At 43.5% G+C, this 18,204-nt stretch overlaps 1 protein-coding gene across 1 annotated transcript in view; it reads left to right on the top strand.

The window, feature by feature from the left end:
* LOC128693045 (secreted protein C-like) overlaps window positions 1–18,204 on the top strand; it is a 234,384-nt gene that overhangs the window by 190,663 nt on the left and 25,517 nt on the right. Inside the window, exon 2 of the mRNA XM_053782549.2 lies at window positions 10,792–12,243. Coding sequence (XP_053638524.2) covers window positions 10,792–12,243 — 1,452 coding nt within the window. The remainder of the gene's footprint in view (window positions 1–10,791; window positions 12,244–18,204) is intronic.

The raw sequence follows: 18,204 nt of genomic DNA, 5'->3' as shown, positions 1-18,204 counted from the left end.
AACTTGTGAAAGCATAAGAGTCACCTTTTTTCATTTATAATGTGATAGAATTACGTTGTTTAAGTTCTGCTTAGCGACTGTTTTTTTAAAAGCTTGAATAAAATAAGTCGAGGCGTTGAAAAGGAGAAACAGAGAAGCAACATAAATAAGTTATATTTAGGGTACGGGTACATAATAGTTTAATAGCTTACTTGTGCACCTCAAACCCACCCTGTGGAGGGTAGTCAAAAGACCACAGAGGCAGATGAAGGATCCAGTGACTGACCACCGAGGTAAAAGGTATGTGAAAACGTCAGTTACTGTGGTAACTAACTGCTCCCAGTTAGTTATACAGATCGTGATACAGTGATATAGTCATATAGTTGATAAATTAGACACTTTTGCAACATTTAGGAATCTTTAGTATGGAAATGTTACGCCAACAAGTGGTTTCCTTAGTCCCGTACAGAGATAAATGGTGGAAGATGAGAAGGCTCCTGAGGTAATCAGTCCCTCAGCCTGGAGTCGATGTGTTCAGTCCATCTATCCAGACCATTTACATCATAACATAGTTGGTAATTGAGTCAGAAAACATTACAATATAGTCTACATGCTGTCTTTGTTTTATCATTTTTATTGTTTCGTGAGGCTACATCATGCAGTAATATTAACAATGGTTTTGAGGGCAGAAATATTATGGACGCATTAAAGGTACTTTCTTTATGTTGATTAAGGACTAATCAATGAGTTCCAAGAAAGGTGAAGGTTGGGTGTAACCACCTTGAGTCACTTCCAACCCAACGACCTTGTTAAGTTCCGCACGAGCAATTATTTGTGAAAATATGGCCCCCTCCCTCCTCAATATCATGACCTGAAATTTTTTTTTTTTTTATATTTTATTTAAAACAGTGCGATACAAATAGCAGAAATATATTAAAAGATACACGACAAAAGCTTACTGCACTAGAATTTCACTTAACCCGAAACCTAATATTGATACCATACTGCACAGTGGTAATATTGATACCATACTGCACAGTGGTAATACACACACACCCAACACACTGTATATTACAATGGTAATACACTCTCACACACAACACACCGTATATTACAGTGAATATACACTCACACTCAACACTATACATTACAGTGATATTGTTTTATTTGTTAAAGAACATCTCTAACAAGGTTACTTATACAAAACATCAAACACTGGAAATTATAAAGATTGTACAATAAAAGAAGAGATATAAAAAAAAACTAAACACGCACAATGACACACATACACAAGCACACATAGGTGAGGTTTCTGCCTGTCAACACACACGTATGAGAGACTAAATCTAAGATCTCAGGTGCTTAACAGAGCACCACGATACTCAAACATTAATTTAGGCGATTATCACAAGATCTTAACATACATAGGTATTTAGGATACAAAGAAGGAAACGGGATAATACTAAAAGTCACAATAAAAACATCCAATATAACAAAACAAAACTACGATGTGAAATTTTACATCTCAGCGGAACTAAGAAAAAATGATGCAAGTAGTTACATGTAATATAATATTACTGAAAAGCACACTGTAACACAGCATAAAATATAACAAAATAAGAACCAGTAGCTTATGCTAGGAAAAACTTTTTTTTTTTTTTTATAAACATTACACTTGAATCAAAATCATTAAAGACACCTATAACATATTTGAGTCATTGAAAATTTTCATCATAAAGTCCTTGAAATGATTTATGCATGATAAATGATAATATGCAATCGTAGTACAACACATTTCTAAATGATAACTTTTTAGTTCCTGAAACCCTCGGGGCAATAACCATATTGCCCATAGATATCAAAACTCAATTATACATCCTTATAAACAGCACTCCATGCTCACACCCAAGTCTAGGAAAATAGCCCGTTGTGTCCCCTTACCCATTTTGCAAATCCCATAAATCCCTTAATGTGAAATTTCGATAACCCTCACTAAAATCTCTCTCCCATCTCCCTCCATACACCCCTTTATTCCTACACTGTGTCCTATAAAAAGTTGCTGCCAACGCATTAATTCTTGCACGCACGTCCGCCTCCCTCATAGCCCACATCATGTATATATAATCCGTAATCATATACCCAATCGCATTCTCAACCCTTTTATTCACCCCAGTTATATCTAAACTTAAAACCCTCAAGACCTGCAAACCCCCTCCCCCCACTAACCTTAAAACCTTACCCATCCAAACCCTTATAAGTTCAATACAATCGCAAAAATACACCGTATGATAAATAGTCGCCAATCCTCCACAATCCTTGCATTCCCCATCCTCTCGTATTCTCTTATAGAATAAAACCATTCCTGACGGCAATATTCCATGTAAAAATCTATACATAACTTCTCTGACTTTAGGTTTTAAACGCAATTTGTTTAAACGCCCCCAAATATTACGCCAATCATACATCGGATATACTCCTTCTACCGCCGCTACCAAAGCCTTACCATCTGCCCTATCAAGATTTCTCAATTTAATATGTAAAGGATCCCTCACGTTTATAAATACCCGTAACATTGCCTCACCTATCATGAACTCCCTACCCCCCCACCACCGTCGCATATCCTGATGTATTCTATGAAGACCGTCTCCTTTCACCCCTCCCTCCCGCTTATAACTATGTTTTAAATACATACTTATTATCCTCTTTTCGACATCTATAAGACCCAGCCCTCCACGGCCAACCGGGAGTGTGACAACCGCTCTACTTAACCATTCGCTCCCTGTTCCCCAAATGAATCTAAAAACACTTTTTTGTAGCCTTTTTAACTCACAACGAAGTATCGGAAATATTACCGTAACATGCCATAGTTTACTATATAATAGCACATTCGTTGTAATCACCCTTTGTTGCAAACTTAAATTAGCAGCTCTTAAACCACTGAGGCGCTTCAGAACACTGTCAACGATACGCACGGAATTTATTTGCTGTGCTAACTTGAAATCATTTACATAAACGATCCCACATATCTTTATTTGGTCCACCCTTTTCCACCTTTCAGCAACCATTCCGTCCTCACGTGACCCTTTTCCAAGATTCATATACTTTGTTTTCCCCATGTTGATCGTCATGCCAGTAGCTTTTTCAAAAACTTTCACTAACGTTTCTACCCGAATCAAATCCATGTTTTCTCTCACCAAAATCGTCGTATCGTCGACATATCCAACAATGCCCGCTCCCCCATCCCTTACATTACCCATCCCCTTTGCTTCCAATAAAACCCTTATCCCTCTATAAAAGGGATCTTGAAAACAAGCAAAAAAAATTTGTGAAAGGGGACAACCTTGACGCAAAACCCCTTCCCATCTGAATTCGATCTCCCAACCTCCCATTCACCTGCACACGCAAGGTTGCCTCCTGATACATTAATTTGGCCCATGATATAATTTCCGCACCAAACCCCTGCCATCTCATGATCTTCCATAACGTCTCCCGTTCCACACTATCATATGCCGCCTCCCAATCTATAGCCAATACCCCCCCCTTTCCTAATCTTACTCTTTCTTCAATAAAACTTCTAATCATACCGTGACCTTCATACATAGACCTGCCCGGCACCCCATATTGTCCCTTGTCAATCACTCTGCCCAGGACTTTTTTTATTCTGTTAGCCAAGATCCTTCCAAAAATTTTATAGTCACCACATAATAACGAGATTGCACGATAATCTTTAACCGTTAATGGCTCGCCTTTAGGAACTAGGACGACCACAGCCAACCTTTGTTGTTCCCCTAAAACCCCATCCCGCTTCATTATATTGAATAAACGTACCAAAAACCCCTTTAAAACGTTCCAATTTTGAAGATAAAAGTCGCTGGGCAACCCATCAATTCCTGGCGCCTTACCCAATTGCGCCCCAGATAAAGCCTCCCAAGTCTCACACTCCGTTATCGGCCCTCCCAACATCAAACGATCATGCTCCTCCAGCTCACACTGCACAAACCTACCGATTGACTGCAATGCAATTTCACTTATTCCAACACTTTGCGTTTTCAATTTAACCCATGCATCTATATACCCACTCATACCCTCCGTCGTCGTCAACTCCTGATTCACTCTATACCCCTGCATACCTACCTGAACATTCAACCCCATTAACTCCATTGCTTTGCGACGTCTGTGTTGATTCCTCAACACACACGCCGACGGCCGATCTCCCCACAAAACCTCTTCGATTCCACCCTTAAGCCTTTCCCCATCAAACCTTTCGTTTTGTAAATTTCGTAGTTGCTCCTTAATTCTTTCAATTTCTATAACAGGATAATTAGCATTCGCTTGTACATAGCAGTCGCGCAACTGCCCCTCTAAATATCGTTGGAAACCGTATTGTAACTGACTATATCTCACTCCTTGACTAATATAATATTCCTTAATTCGCTTTTTGGCTATCGTTTCCCACCAATTAACCAAATCCACATCTCTAGGTGCTTCAACCACAAGGCGTTCCCACATATGCCCAAAAGACAAAAGACTTTCCTCCCTCTTCAATAACTTTACATTTAATTTCCAAAAAGATGGACCCCTTCTAGGCACACCCTCAATATCTACATCCATTACAACTCCTCTATGATCCGAAAAAACCACATTTATCACATTCACTCTCCGCACTGTAACCGCACTAGACACGTACATTCTATCCAATCTCGCCGCATAATCTCGTCTAATAAAAGTATGCTCCACCATGCCACCCCCCCCACACACATCCATTAAACCCACACTCGTCAATAAATCTCCCAGGAATCCCAAGCAACAACCTGCTCCTCGAGGCTCCACATCTTTTCGTCGTATTACACAATTCCAGTCGCCCCCTATTATCGCTACATTTGGTAAACTACGTAGATAATATACTAATACATCTTGTACAAAATGAGTTTTAAGTCGTACATCTCCCTCGGCCGGCCCATATACACATACAAAACTTATGTGTGCTCTACCCCATAAACCATCCACCCTAATCACTCTCCCCTCCCCCCTTTCACTATGGCGTACTACAAACGGGCTATTTTCCTTTACCAGAATGGCGACGCCTCCTTTTAACCTCGTCGCATATTCCATATACACATCATAACCATCCATTTCTAACTCATATCCAATTCTGTAATTGTGTTCTTGGATAAATACCACATCCACATCTAGACGCACCAAAAATTCATTAAACCACTTTCGCTTCCGCTCAGATCTCAAACCGTTAATATTTATTGTCAAAACCTTAAAGTCAATTAATGGGGTTTTCCTTTCATTCTAGGTATAGACTTTTCACTTATACATTTTACACCACCTCTATCCCTCCCCCCTTTTTTGGGAACCACCTTGATAAACCCTTGTTTCGTGGATTCTCTGTTCCCTGTCCTCTGTACATCCGCCCAAGACTTTTTTCCTGGCCTTTGGGCAGGAGTAAGCACGTCGTCTGAGTCTGATGGGGTCGCAGTTCGCTTTCGCGTCCTACCCTCCACCTGCATTGGGATTTCTTTAGTACTATCGTGATGCACCTCCACTTCTGCTACATTTACCGTCATACCATGCGACACACTAGACTCAATGCTTCCATCCGTCGCCTCACCATGATGTTCAACCGATCCCAAAATTGCACCTGGATCCTCCACATGGTTGACGATCGACTCGTCTAACAAAACATCCAGTGCCTTCACTAAAGACGCCGCTACATCCTCTTCCCCCATAGTGGGCAGAGTCTCTTCCAATACTTTATTTATGTCCAGTGACGGTGATTCTTCTCGCTGTTTTGCATCCTCCAAAGCATTCTCCTGCGCTTTTTCTACCTCTTCACTCCAAGATGTCCGTTGTCGAGACGGGTGAGCATAAGACTGTTCTCGTCCCTCAACTTCCTCGACTTCTTCCGGTTGTTGCTGTTGCGATATTTGGAGATTCCCACGACGCTTACCACACTGTGCCGCTATGTGGTCATACGACCCACACAGCCGACACGTACGACGTTGCCCCGCATATGTCACATATACTTGAGTTCGAAATGCTTGCAGCATAATATAGGACGGTATGGGGTGGCGTAAGGTCATTTTGACTGAATATGTTCCCTCCAAACTTCCAGCATAAGGTCCAGCGGCCCACCGACCTGCAGAGGCCATATGAACCGTACCATAATTACGTAGTTCATCTTTTATAACAAAATCAGTCGCTTCAAAAGGCACATTCTTGATTTTTACCCATGTGTAGTATCTTGATACATCATGAAGACGTACTGATACAGCTGAATTGACGGCTATAATGGTCTCTTGATACTTATCCACCACTGCTTCGTAGACATTTGCTGACGTCATTTTAACGAAAATCCGTGTCGTCCCATTAAGTGCTACACCACATATCTCTTCATTTGCGATACCGTAGGTATCACGGATAATCGCCGGTAGTAACAAATCCATCGTGGCTCCCGTGACAGCCCCACGGGTCAACTCAACGCAAACAGTGTTGATGCGCCTGTTGCTATGCAGCGCCATGTTGGAAAATGAGCAGCACACGTCCTCACTACTCAATGACTGTTGACGAACTGGTGTAGCTCGCCTGAAACAGCAGAGGGGTGCAGAGCACAACCGCACTCTACCGTGGTCAGGCAGCGAATGATGACCTGAAATTAGTAGTAAGATGATGATTACTCAAGAGGGAAACACACTGCTGAAGTACACGATAATGAGCTTTAATGTAGCTTCTTATCTGCTCACATTATTAATTATGTTGCCTGATTTTTTTTTCTTTTTTTTCTTCCTCTAGCTTTTCTTTCCTATTTTGCACATAACACGAGAAGTGCTTATCCGATCGGCTGCGAAAATTCAACGCTAGTGTACGGTAACTAGGATGAGATTCTTGTAACAATTGGCATGTGCTGGTGTCCTGTGGTCAAAGTTGTTGAACCCATTCCCTGCATTCTGGTATGACTCCGATAACTCCCATAATCCCCTGCGGTATAGCTTAAAATCTTCAGAAAAGATGCCTCTTAAATCAACGACGGAGAAGAATGAAACTTAAGATGTAGGTCCATATCTGCCAAGTTTATGTGTAAAATAGTGTGAAATTTGTATTCCTTATACATCACGTTAAATATATTTTCGTCTATGTCTTGTGATGCATCTTACGACCAGGAGACTGCCCATTAACTTTAATTTGCATGACAGCAAAATTGTAAATACATCTTTTTTTTTTTTAATATATAAAAAATTTAGAATCTGGACGATAACTGGAAAAAATACCTCTTCTGTTCTGCTTCCAATATATAACAGTGACGTGGTGTCCAGAGAGTCAAGTTTGTGTCGTTGATCTGCTGCCTTGATCCCACTTTCTTATTTATAATAAATAAATCACGATGGTGATTACCATTCACCAAATAAAAATGTTGAAGATTGAGACACTTATGCAGCATATGGGAATCTTTATTCAGGAAACGTTTCGCCACACAGTGGCTTCATCAGTCCATTACAAAGAGGAAGGCGTAAGGAGAGGAGGAGTATGAGGTAATCAGTCCCTCAGCCTGGAGTCGATGTGTTCAGTCCATCAATCTTGTAGAGTGTACAGCATAGGGCCGTAGACGTGGCTTATATACTGTAGTGAGGTGACTTGAAGCAGGTGGAGGCGGGATCATAGTGGTATCATCCACTAGTCGAAGTAGGTCTTTGTCCAAAGGTTGAACAAGCGTTGAAGAATTCTTTGTAAGAAGATCCCATGATGCTGCAGTGTCTGACAGTTGTGATGAATGGTTTGAAAAACCGACAAGTTGAAGATTGAGACACTTATGCAGCATATGGGAATCTTTATTCAGGAAACGTTTCGCCACACAGTGGCTTCATCAGTCCATGATGAAGCCACTGTGTGGCGAAACGTTTCCTGAATAAAGATTCCCATATGCTGCATAAGTGTCTCAATCTTCAACTTGTCGGTTTTTCAAACCATTCATCACACAAATAAAAATGTCTCGTGTTATGAACATCAAAATATTAACGTTGATGTTTTCTATCAGAAGGAGACAATGTTTAATAAAATAAATTTTAATGAATTTTTAATGAAATTGTTAAAAAAAACTTGGAATCATTGAATTCGGAATAATTGTTGAAGAATAGCCACAGAACGGATGGGGTTTGAACCTACGGTGAGTCATGCTGGAGAATGTCTCTTCTAACAGGCTTCAAACTTTTATTGTTGATGGACTTTATTAAATGATAAGTTGGTTTTTACTTTGATTTACGTGAATTTTAAATTGTCATTTATATTAAATAGCTGGTTTCCATGTAATAACTAGAGAATGACTCTTCTGGTAGGTTTCAAACCTCTTAAACAGTTAGTATATCTTAATTAAAAGTAATTTTCTATTGAATTTAAATTAAGTATATACCATTTTTCCAATTTTATAGATTTTTTAATCAATTTGACTTTCTTTAAAAAAACACAAAATCAAACATTTTTTCTTAGAGAAAATGTAAAGAATTATAAACAGAGCTGCAGAGATAACACTGTTACATAATGAATAATAATGACTTTGTCATGAGTTTAACAAACCCTTAAATAATGTACGACTTTATCCCTGAGTCGGTCCTATTTTAACAACAGTGTTCATGTTTTTAGTTGTTATGAGTTTAGTGAACCCTTAACGCCACTATTTTAGCTACTGTTCATGTTTTGCACTATTGTAACTTCCTTTAGGGATTTCATTTACAACTTCAGAATGCCTAACATGACTGGTTTCAGATTTTCAGCCCTGGCAATTTAGTGAAGGTTAGTGGAACAACTTACTGGTGGAGGCGGCCTCTGCTCAATTTTTTTATAGACCATTCCCGAGTTGGTGTCCACCAGATAATGCTAGAAAGCCTCTTCTGATCGGCTTCAGAATTTCAGCACTGATATGTCCTACTTAGAAGAAGGTTGTTGTTGTTGTTGTTGTTGTTGTTGTTGTTGTTGTTGATGCAGTGTTTACCTGACAGTTTTAAACTTAATCTAGAAATTGTGGAGTAATATTTTATATAATTGCTTCGTCTGCCTTGATGTCAGTGAGTGGCATCTGATCCAAGGAACTGGACTTATCCTCCCCTTCCTTGGATCGAATCTGAACGCATCATATTCCACATTCACTACATGACCCTTACTGGTTTAAAGCTTTCCCCCTGATTAAAATAAAACGATTCTAAACCTCACTGGTGTTAGCGACCGGTTTATTTAATAAAATGGACGTTTTAAGCTGTGTAGAAGCACACATTGTAGGTTCCAGTGAGGTAACTGGAGAATGCTTCACTGGACAAGCTTCAAACTTTTAGTGCTGATGTGCTTCAAGAGAAGCTTCACCTTCATTATAGGTTGTGTAAGTTTTAATATGCCAGTTTTATTAAGTAAACTGATGTTCGTGAACCTGGAGACTGTCACTGCTGATCACAGATGAATCACTGTATCTCACTTTATTAAGTTATCCTAGAATAAAGTTAAATAAGTGCACATAACATCCGTGTTCTCTCAAAATATTGTAAAAATAAGTACATTATACATTATATATTATTCATTAAATCACTTGCATCACATAAATACTTAATTACCTATTTAAACCTTAAACGCCAGTCAGTCTTACATAGAGAACATTTTGGAGTGATATCGGCCTGTCTGCTTCCCAGTTTCCTTTTTTCTCATAGAAAAAAAAAAGACTGAAATTTGAAATAATTATTTTTTCATCCCATTGGTTTCATCCTTCAACGCTGATAACTTCATAATGAACATCCTAAGCGACTTCAAACTTAACATGCTGGCGTATCTTAGTATACAAGTCTCTGAGACAGCAGAAGAATGTCTCTTCGGCCTTCCTTCAGAGGTGATCCTTCTTAGAGGATAATTTGAAATAGTTTTGGATTATGTATGTCCTAATTTGCCATTTTTATTGAAGAAATTTAGTACTAGTGTCCATGTGATAGCTTGCGTGCTGCACTCTGCACTTTTCCTTTCGCGTACATTGAAGTATAGGGAGCTGGGGTTATGCAATACGAGGATATATCTTTCTCGAGTAAGGCAGTGGCCTAAATTTATCTAGTTTACTTTAAATATGACATTTATATATATATATATATATATATATATATATATATATATATATATATATATATATATATATATATATATATATATATATATATATATATATATATATATATATGGGCAGTACAGTGCCTGCACTCTGAAGGAGGGATGTTAATGTTGCAGTTTAAACTGTAGTGTAAAGCACCCTTCTGGCAAGACAGTGATGGAGTAAATGATGGTGAAAGTTTTTCTTTTTCGGGCTACTCTGCCTTGGTGGGAACAGGCCAGTGTGATAATAATAATAATAATATATATATATATATATATATATATATATATATATATATATATATATATATATATATATATATATATATATATATATATATATATATATATATATATATATGTATATATAATAGTAGTAGTAGCAGTAATAATAATAATAATAATAATTTTATAATAATAAGACTGAGGGCCACTTGTAGCTATCGTAGTGTCTGCTGCATACTTTCATCGCGGCAAGTTGATATAAATCAATGGTTAGAATGTTAGGTGAAGGCAGAGTTGACGTCTAAGATCACAGTAACTCCGGTGACCAAGGAGGTCCGGGAAGAAGAGTACACTGCAGCATGTATCAGCCAATGATTTTCACCCGGGTGGTTACGCATCAACGTAACGCAACAACTATACGTATTTCATCACCTGCAAGTTAATTCACACTTCTTTTCCCTTCCCCAGGTGTGTGGAGTAACAGACAGAGAGGGATGCTGAAGCCTATCAACAGTAGGACCTCACCGCAGACGCCTGCCCCCATTGGTAGCGTCACACGACCCTCCGGTCTTAGTGCCTCCCTCCTCAGGCCTTTCACTGGTAATGTTTACAATTCGCACACCGACTCCGCCTTTCCCGACTCAGGGATAGGAGGCTCTCCAGGCCACAGCGTCGAACCCCAAAGCAACAGCTCCGACAACGCCGGCAGCGGGGGTAGTATCAATGACAGTAGCTTCAGCAACAGCGGCAGTAGCTTCGCCAACAGCGGTAGTAGCTTTGCCAACAGTGGCAGTAGCTTCGCCAACAGTGGAAGTAGCTTCCCTAACAGTGGGGGTAGTTCTAGCAATAGTGGAAGCAGTTTTGGTCATGGTGGAAGTAGTTCCATCAACGGTGGTAGTGGAAACAACTTCGGCAATGGTGGAAGTGGAACCAGTTTCACCAGTGGTGGAAGTAGCTCAAGTAAAGGTGGCAGCAACTTTGGCAACAGTGGAAGCAGTTCTGGCAACAGTGGAAGTAGTTTCAGTAACAGCGGTAGTATCCTCAACAACAGTGGAAGTAGCGTCAGCGGCACCGGCGGTGGAGGTAGTTCCAACAGTGGAAGTAGTTTCAACAGTGAAGGTAGTTCCATCAGCGGAAGTAGTTTCAACAGTGGAAGCGGTTTTAACAGTGGAAGTGGTTCTAACAGTGGAAGTGGCTTCAATACCGGCAGCGGGTTCAACAGTGGAAGTGATTTTGTCAGCAACACTGGTTTCAACAGCGGAAGTACTTCCAACAGTGGAAGCAGTTCCAGCAGTGGAAGTAGTTTCATCAGTAGCGGTAGTAGTTCCAACAGCGGAAGTAGTTTTAACGGCGGTAATGGTTTCAACACTGGCAGTGGCTTCAGCAGTAATAGTGGTTCCAATAGCGGCAGCAATGTAAACAGTGGAAGCAGCTTCAACAGTGGGAGTAATTTCAACAGCGGTGGTAGTAGTAGTAGTAGTAGTGCCAACAGTGACAGCAGCCTGAAAGGCAGCGGGAGCAGTTTCAGTAGCGGGAGCAGTTTCAGTAGCGGGAGCAGTTTCAACAGCGGAAGCAGTCTGAAAGGCAGCACATCATTCCAGGCCACAAAGAGCCCCGCAGGAGCCATAACAAACCCGTCCTCAGGAACAGGCAACCTGCCTCCAGGCAAGACCAATCCAGCGCCTGCACTTGCATCTCTACCGCAGCGTCCGTCGCAGACGTCGCCCAAGACTTCAGCGGCAGGACCCTCCTCAGCCTCCAGTCAGAAAGAAGCTAACCTCAACCTGGGAGGGTTTGGGAGTTTGATCGGTGGTTCCAAAGACAAGAGTAAAGCATCGTCATCATCGCTGGGTAAACCCAACTCACAGAATGTACAGCATCCCACCCCCCGGCCATCACCATTTGGTGGCAACCACGCTCGTGAGTATCCAAACGTATCGTGTTTACCTGGCCCTCAGATTCTCTAGAAGTGAACTTGCCTTTTCTGTACAGCTGCCGTAATATATAACATTGACGGATTAAAGTTCAATAATAAGCTCAAGAAATATTTCCCAGTATCTCTGTGAATTATCTGTTCTTTAAACTTCCAGTTGTGACCTTGTGTACCTGAGACTCACTTCTCAAACACACTCGAACTGTGTACCCTGTCTATTCCTCTGAGAATTTTTTTGCATCATAATCATGTCACCTCTGGTCCTTTGTTCTCTGCTATCCTCAGATTTAGCTCCTCAGCTCTGGACTTAAGTCTCGTTACACACCTTTGCACTTCTTTTCGAGTTTCTTTAAATGCTTTATCAGTTGCGGGTTCCATACTGGCGCTGCATACTCCAAGATGGGCATGATATATGCATCGTGATAGGGATAAATTCTAATAGCCACTTGTCAGACCAATCCTACAGCTTCTCCAGATCCATTTGTAGTCTTTCCTTGGCTACTCCTGTTTGTATTCTCTTCACTTGTTTTACATCTGTGAACAGGGACACATCTAACTCGATTTCTTCTGCCATGTCGGTGGCATACACAAGAAATGAAACTGGTCCAAGTAATGACCCTCGTTGAACCTCAGTCATCCATTCACCTGTCGCAACACCTCCCGGATAATGGCTAGCTGATACCTTCCTGTTAAGTATTCCTTGATTCGTTGTAGCGCTTTCCCTGTCTGCTTTTCTAGTTTTTGTCTCAGTCTGTTGTGAGGTACCGTATAAAACACCTTCTTACACTTACAATCCCTCTCTCTCCTGCTTAACTTTCATTACCTTCTGGAACTCAAGCAGATTTATAAAATTGTTGTACGAGTATAAGAATCCTCTCTTTTTCCATGTGTCCCACTACTCTTCTGATAATCGCGAACGCGCTCGTGTGTGTGTGTGTGTGTGTGCGTGTGTGTGTGCGTGTGTGTGTATATATATGTGTGTGTGTGTGTGTATGTGTACTCACCTATGTATCGTATGTTTGTGAGTGTGTGTGTGTGTGTTTGCATGGGTTGAGAGAGTCTCCTGGCCCCACCTCTCGTCGTCCACAAGTTCCCTGCCTGGCAGGCGCACTCTACCAGTGTAATAGTGTATGAGTGTAGTGAAGTGTAATCAGCACACTCAGAGTGGAGTGTGTGGTGTGCGTGACATAACAATAGGACCGTGTGCGTGTCTCAACCAGTATACACGGCATTTAAACACGTACAAGTGCGTGTCTGACTGCCTACTTGTAATTACCTACGTTACTTGAGCTTGTGGGTTTTGAGCTATAGTTCTTGGGCCCACCTCTTTCAGTTACAGCTCCTGGGTCCAGGAGCTGTAGTGATGGGCAAGTATCAGGAGTGCTGATGGGCAGGTATTAGGACTGCTGATGGGCAGGTATCAGGAGTGCTGATGGGCAGGTATTAGGAGTGCTGATGGGCAGGTATTAGGACTGCTGATGGGCAGGTATAAGGAGTGCTGATGGGCAGGTATTAGGAGTGCTGATGGGCAGGTATTAGGAGTGCTGATGGGCAGGTATCAGAAGTGCTGATGGGCAGGTATTAAGAATGCTGAGGGGCAGGTATCGGGAGTATTGATGGGCAGGTATCAGGAGTGCTGATGGGCCAGTATCGGGAGTGCTGATAGGCAGGTATCAGGAGTGCTGATGGGCCAGTATCGGGAGTGCTGATAGGCAGGTATCAGGAGTGTTGATAGGCAGGTATCAGGAGTGCTGATGGGCCAGTATCGGGAGTGCTGATAGGCAGGTATCAGGAGTGCTGATAGGCAGGTATCAGGAGTGCTGATGGGCCAGTATCGGGAGTGCTGATAGGCAGGTATCAGGAGTGCTGATAGGCAGGTATCAGGAGTGCTGATGGGCCAGTATCGGGAGTGCTGATAGGCAGGTATCAGGAGTGCTGATAGGCAGGTATCAGGAGTGCTGATGGGCCAGTATCGGGAGTGCTGATAGGCAGGTATCAGGAGTGCTGATAGGCAGGTATCAGGAGTGCTGATGGGCCAGTATCGGGAGTGCTGATAGGCAGGTATCAGGAGTACTGATAGGCAGGTATCAGGAGTGCTGATGGGCCAGTATCGGGAGTGCTGATAGGCAGGTATCAGGAGTGCTGATAGGCAGGTATCAGGAGTGCTGATGGGCCAGTATCGGGAGTGCTGATAGGCAGGTATCAGGAGTGCTGATAGGCAGGTATCAGGAGTGCTGATGGGCCAGTATCGGGAGTGCTGATAGGCAGGTATCAGGAGTGCTGATAGGCAGGTATCAGGAGTGCTGATGGGCCAGTATCGGGAGTGCTGATAGGCAGGTATCAGGAGTGCTGATAGGCAGGTATCAGGAGTGCTGATGGGCCAGTATCGGGAGTGCTGATAGGCAGGTATCAGGAGTGCTGATAGGCAGGTATCAGGAGAGCTGATGGGCCAGTATCGGGAGTGCTGATAGGCAGGTATCAGGAGTGCTGATGGGCCAGTATCGGGAGTGCTGATAGGCAGGTATCAGGAGTGCTGATAGGCAGGTATCAGGAGTGCTGATAGGCAGGTATCAGGAGTGCTGATGGGCCAGTATCAGGAGTGCTGATAGGCAGGTATCAGGAGTGCTGATAGGCAGGTATCAGGAGTGCTGATAGGCAGGTATCAGGAGTGCTGATGGGCCAGTATCAGGAGTGCTGATAGGCAGGTATCAGGAGTGCTGATAGGCAGGTATCAGGAGTGCTGATGGGCCAGTATCAGGAGTGCTGATAGGCAGGTATCAGGAGTGCTGATAGGCAGGTATCAGGAGTGCTGATAGGCAGGTATCAGGAGTGCTGATAGGCAGGTATCAGGAGTGCTGATAGGCAGGTATCAGGAGTGCTGATAGGCAGGTATCAGGAGTGCTGATAGGCAGGTATCAGGAGTGCTGATAGGCAGGTATCAGGAGTGCTGATAGGCAGGTATCAGGAGTGCTGATAGGCAGGTATCAGGAGTGCTGATAGGCAGGTATCAGGAGTGCTGATAGGCAGGTATCAGGAGTGCTGATGGGCCAGTATCGGGAGTGCTGATAGGCAGGTATCAGGAGTGCTGATAGGCAGGTATCAGGAGTGCTGATAGGCAGGTATCAGGAGAGCTGATAGGCAGGTATCAGGAGTGCTGATAGGCAGGTATCAGGAGTGCTGATAGGCAGGTATCAGGAGAGCTGATAGGCAGGTATCAGGAGTGCTGATGGGCCAGTATCGGGAGTGCTGATAGGCAGGTATCAGGAGAGCTGATAGGCAGGTATCAGGAGAGCTGATAGGCAGGTATCAGGAGAGCTGATAGGCAGGTATCAGGAGAGCTGATGGGCCAGTATCGGGAGTGCTGATAGGCAGGTATCAGGAGAGCTGATAGGCAGGTATCAGGAGAGCTGATAGGCAGGTATCAGGAGAGCTGATAGGCAGGTATCAGGAGAGCTGATAGGCAGGTATCAGTAGTGCTGATGGGCCAGTATCGGGAGTGCTGATAGGCAGGTATCAGGAGTGCTGATAGGCAGGTATCAGGAGTGCTGATAGGCAGGTATCAGGAGTGCTGATAGGCAGGTATCAGGAGTGCTGATAGGCAGGTATCAGGAGAGCTGATAGGCAGGTATCAGGAGAGCTGATAGGCAGGTATCAGGAGAGCTGATAGGCAGGTATCAGGAGAGCTGATAGGCAGGTATCAGGAGTGCTGATAGGCAGGTATCAGGAGTGCTGATAGGCAGGTATCAGGAGTGCTGATAGGCAGGTATCAGGAGTGCTGATAGGCAGGTATCAGGAGTGCTGATAGGCAGGTATCAGGAGTGCTGATGGGCCAGTATCGGGAGTGCTGATAGGCAGGTATCAGGAGTGCTGATAGGCAGGTATCAGGAGAGCTGATGGGCCAGTATCGGGAGTGCTGATAGGCAGGTATCAGGAGTGCTGATAGGCAGGTATCAGGAGAGCTGATAGGCAGGTATCAGGAGTGCTGATAGGCAGGTATCAGGAGAGCTGATGGGAAGGTAACTTTCCATCTTGACAACGACACTTTTCCAAACACGACGGAGTCACCAAACACCCGGGGATCACCAAGCACCACGGGGTCGCCAAGCACCACAGGGTCACCGAGCACCTGGGGTCACCAAACACCGCGGGGTCACTAAACACATGGCTGCACCAGCCTCTGGCATACAGGTGGATTGTACTGACACCTGTGTGACGTCACAACTGTAACGCAAAGCACACACACACACACACACACACACACACACACACACACACACACACACACACACACACACACACACACACACACACACACACACACACACACACACACACACACACGGAGACAGACAGGCAGCACTAAACTACAGACTAATGTCACTGGCATGTATAGTATGCAAAGTCAGGGAGAGGAGTATCGGGAGAAGAGTGGTGGACCATCTAGAAAGGAATGAGCTTATTTACGACAACCAGCACGGTTTCAGGGAAGAGAAATCCTGTGTCACAAACCTACTGGAGTTCTGTGACAAGATAGCAGTAAGAAGAGAGAGAGAGAGAGAGAGAGAGGTGGGTAGATTGGGTTTTCTTGGACTGTAAGAAGGGTTTTGACACAGTTCCACACAAGATATTAGTGCAAAAGTTGGAGGACCAGGAAGGTATAACAGGGAAGGCACTGCAATTGATCAGAGAATATCTGACAGGGGGGCAACAGGGAGTCATGGTACACGACGAGATGTCAGACTGGGTGGCTATGACGAGCGGGGTTCCCCAGGAGTCGGTCCTAGGACCGGTGCTGTTTCTAGTGTATGTGAATGACGTGACGGAATGGATAGACTCAGAAGTGTCTCTGTTTGCAGACGATGTGAAGCTAATGAGGAGAAATCAATCGGACGAGGAAAAGGCAGGGCTACAAAGAGATCTGGACAGGCTGCAAGCCTAGTACAGCAACTGGCTTCTAGAGTTTAACCCCACCAAGTGCAAAGTCATGAAGATCAAGGAAGGGTAAAGAAGACCGCAAACAGAGTACAGGTTAGGGGGCCAAAGACTACAAACCTCACTCAAGGAAAAGGGTCATGGGGTAAGCATAATACTGAGTACATCTCCTGAGGCGCACATCAACCAAATAACTGCTGCAGCATATGGGCAATTAGTAAACCTACGAATAGCGTTCCGACAACCTCAGTAAGGAATCGTTCAGGACTCTGTACACAGTGTATATCAGGCCCATTCTGGAGTATGCAGCACCAGTTTGGAACCCACACCTAGTCAAGCACGTCAAGAAATTAGAGAAAGTGCAAAGGTTTGCAACGAGACTAGTCCCGGAGCTAAGGGGTATGCCCTACAAAGACAGCGTAAGGGAAATCGGCCTGACGACACTGGAAGACAGGAGAAAGAGAGAGGGGGAGGGGACATGATAACGACATATAAAATACTGAGAGGAATCGACAAGGTGGACAGACAGGATGTTCCAAAGATGAGGCACAGAAACAAGGGGTCAAAATTGGAAGTTGAAGACTCAGATGAGTCACAGGGATGATAGGAAGTATTTCTTCAGTCATAGAGGTGTCAGGAAGTGGAATAGTCTGGCAAGTGATGTAGTGGAGGCAGGAACCATACATAGCTTTAAGACGAGGTACGATAAAGCTCATGGAGCAGGGAGAGAGAGGACCTAGTAACGATCAGTGAAGAGGCAGGGCCAGGAGCCGAGTCTCGACCCCTGCAACCACAATTAGGTGAGTACACACACACACACACACACACACACACACACACACACACACACACACACACACACACACACACACACACACACACACACACACACACACACGCGCGCGCACACACAGATAGGCTAGGTGGCCAAAGACTGCAAAACTTCTCTCAAGGAGAAAGATCTTGGGGTGAGTATAACACCGAGCATGTCTCCGGAAGCACACATCAACCAGATA

The sequence above is a fragment of the Cherax quadricarinatus genome, chromosome 38 (genome assembly GCF_038502225.1).
Source record: "Cherax quadricarinatus isolate ZL_2023a chromosome 38, ASM3850222v1, whole genome shotgun sequence".
NCBI classification, from domain to species: Eukaryota; Metazoa; Arthropoda; class Malacostraca; order Decapoda; family Parastacidae; genus Cherax; species Cherax quadricarinatus.
This window is presented reverse-complemented; position numbering and strand designations above follow the sequence as displayed.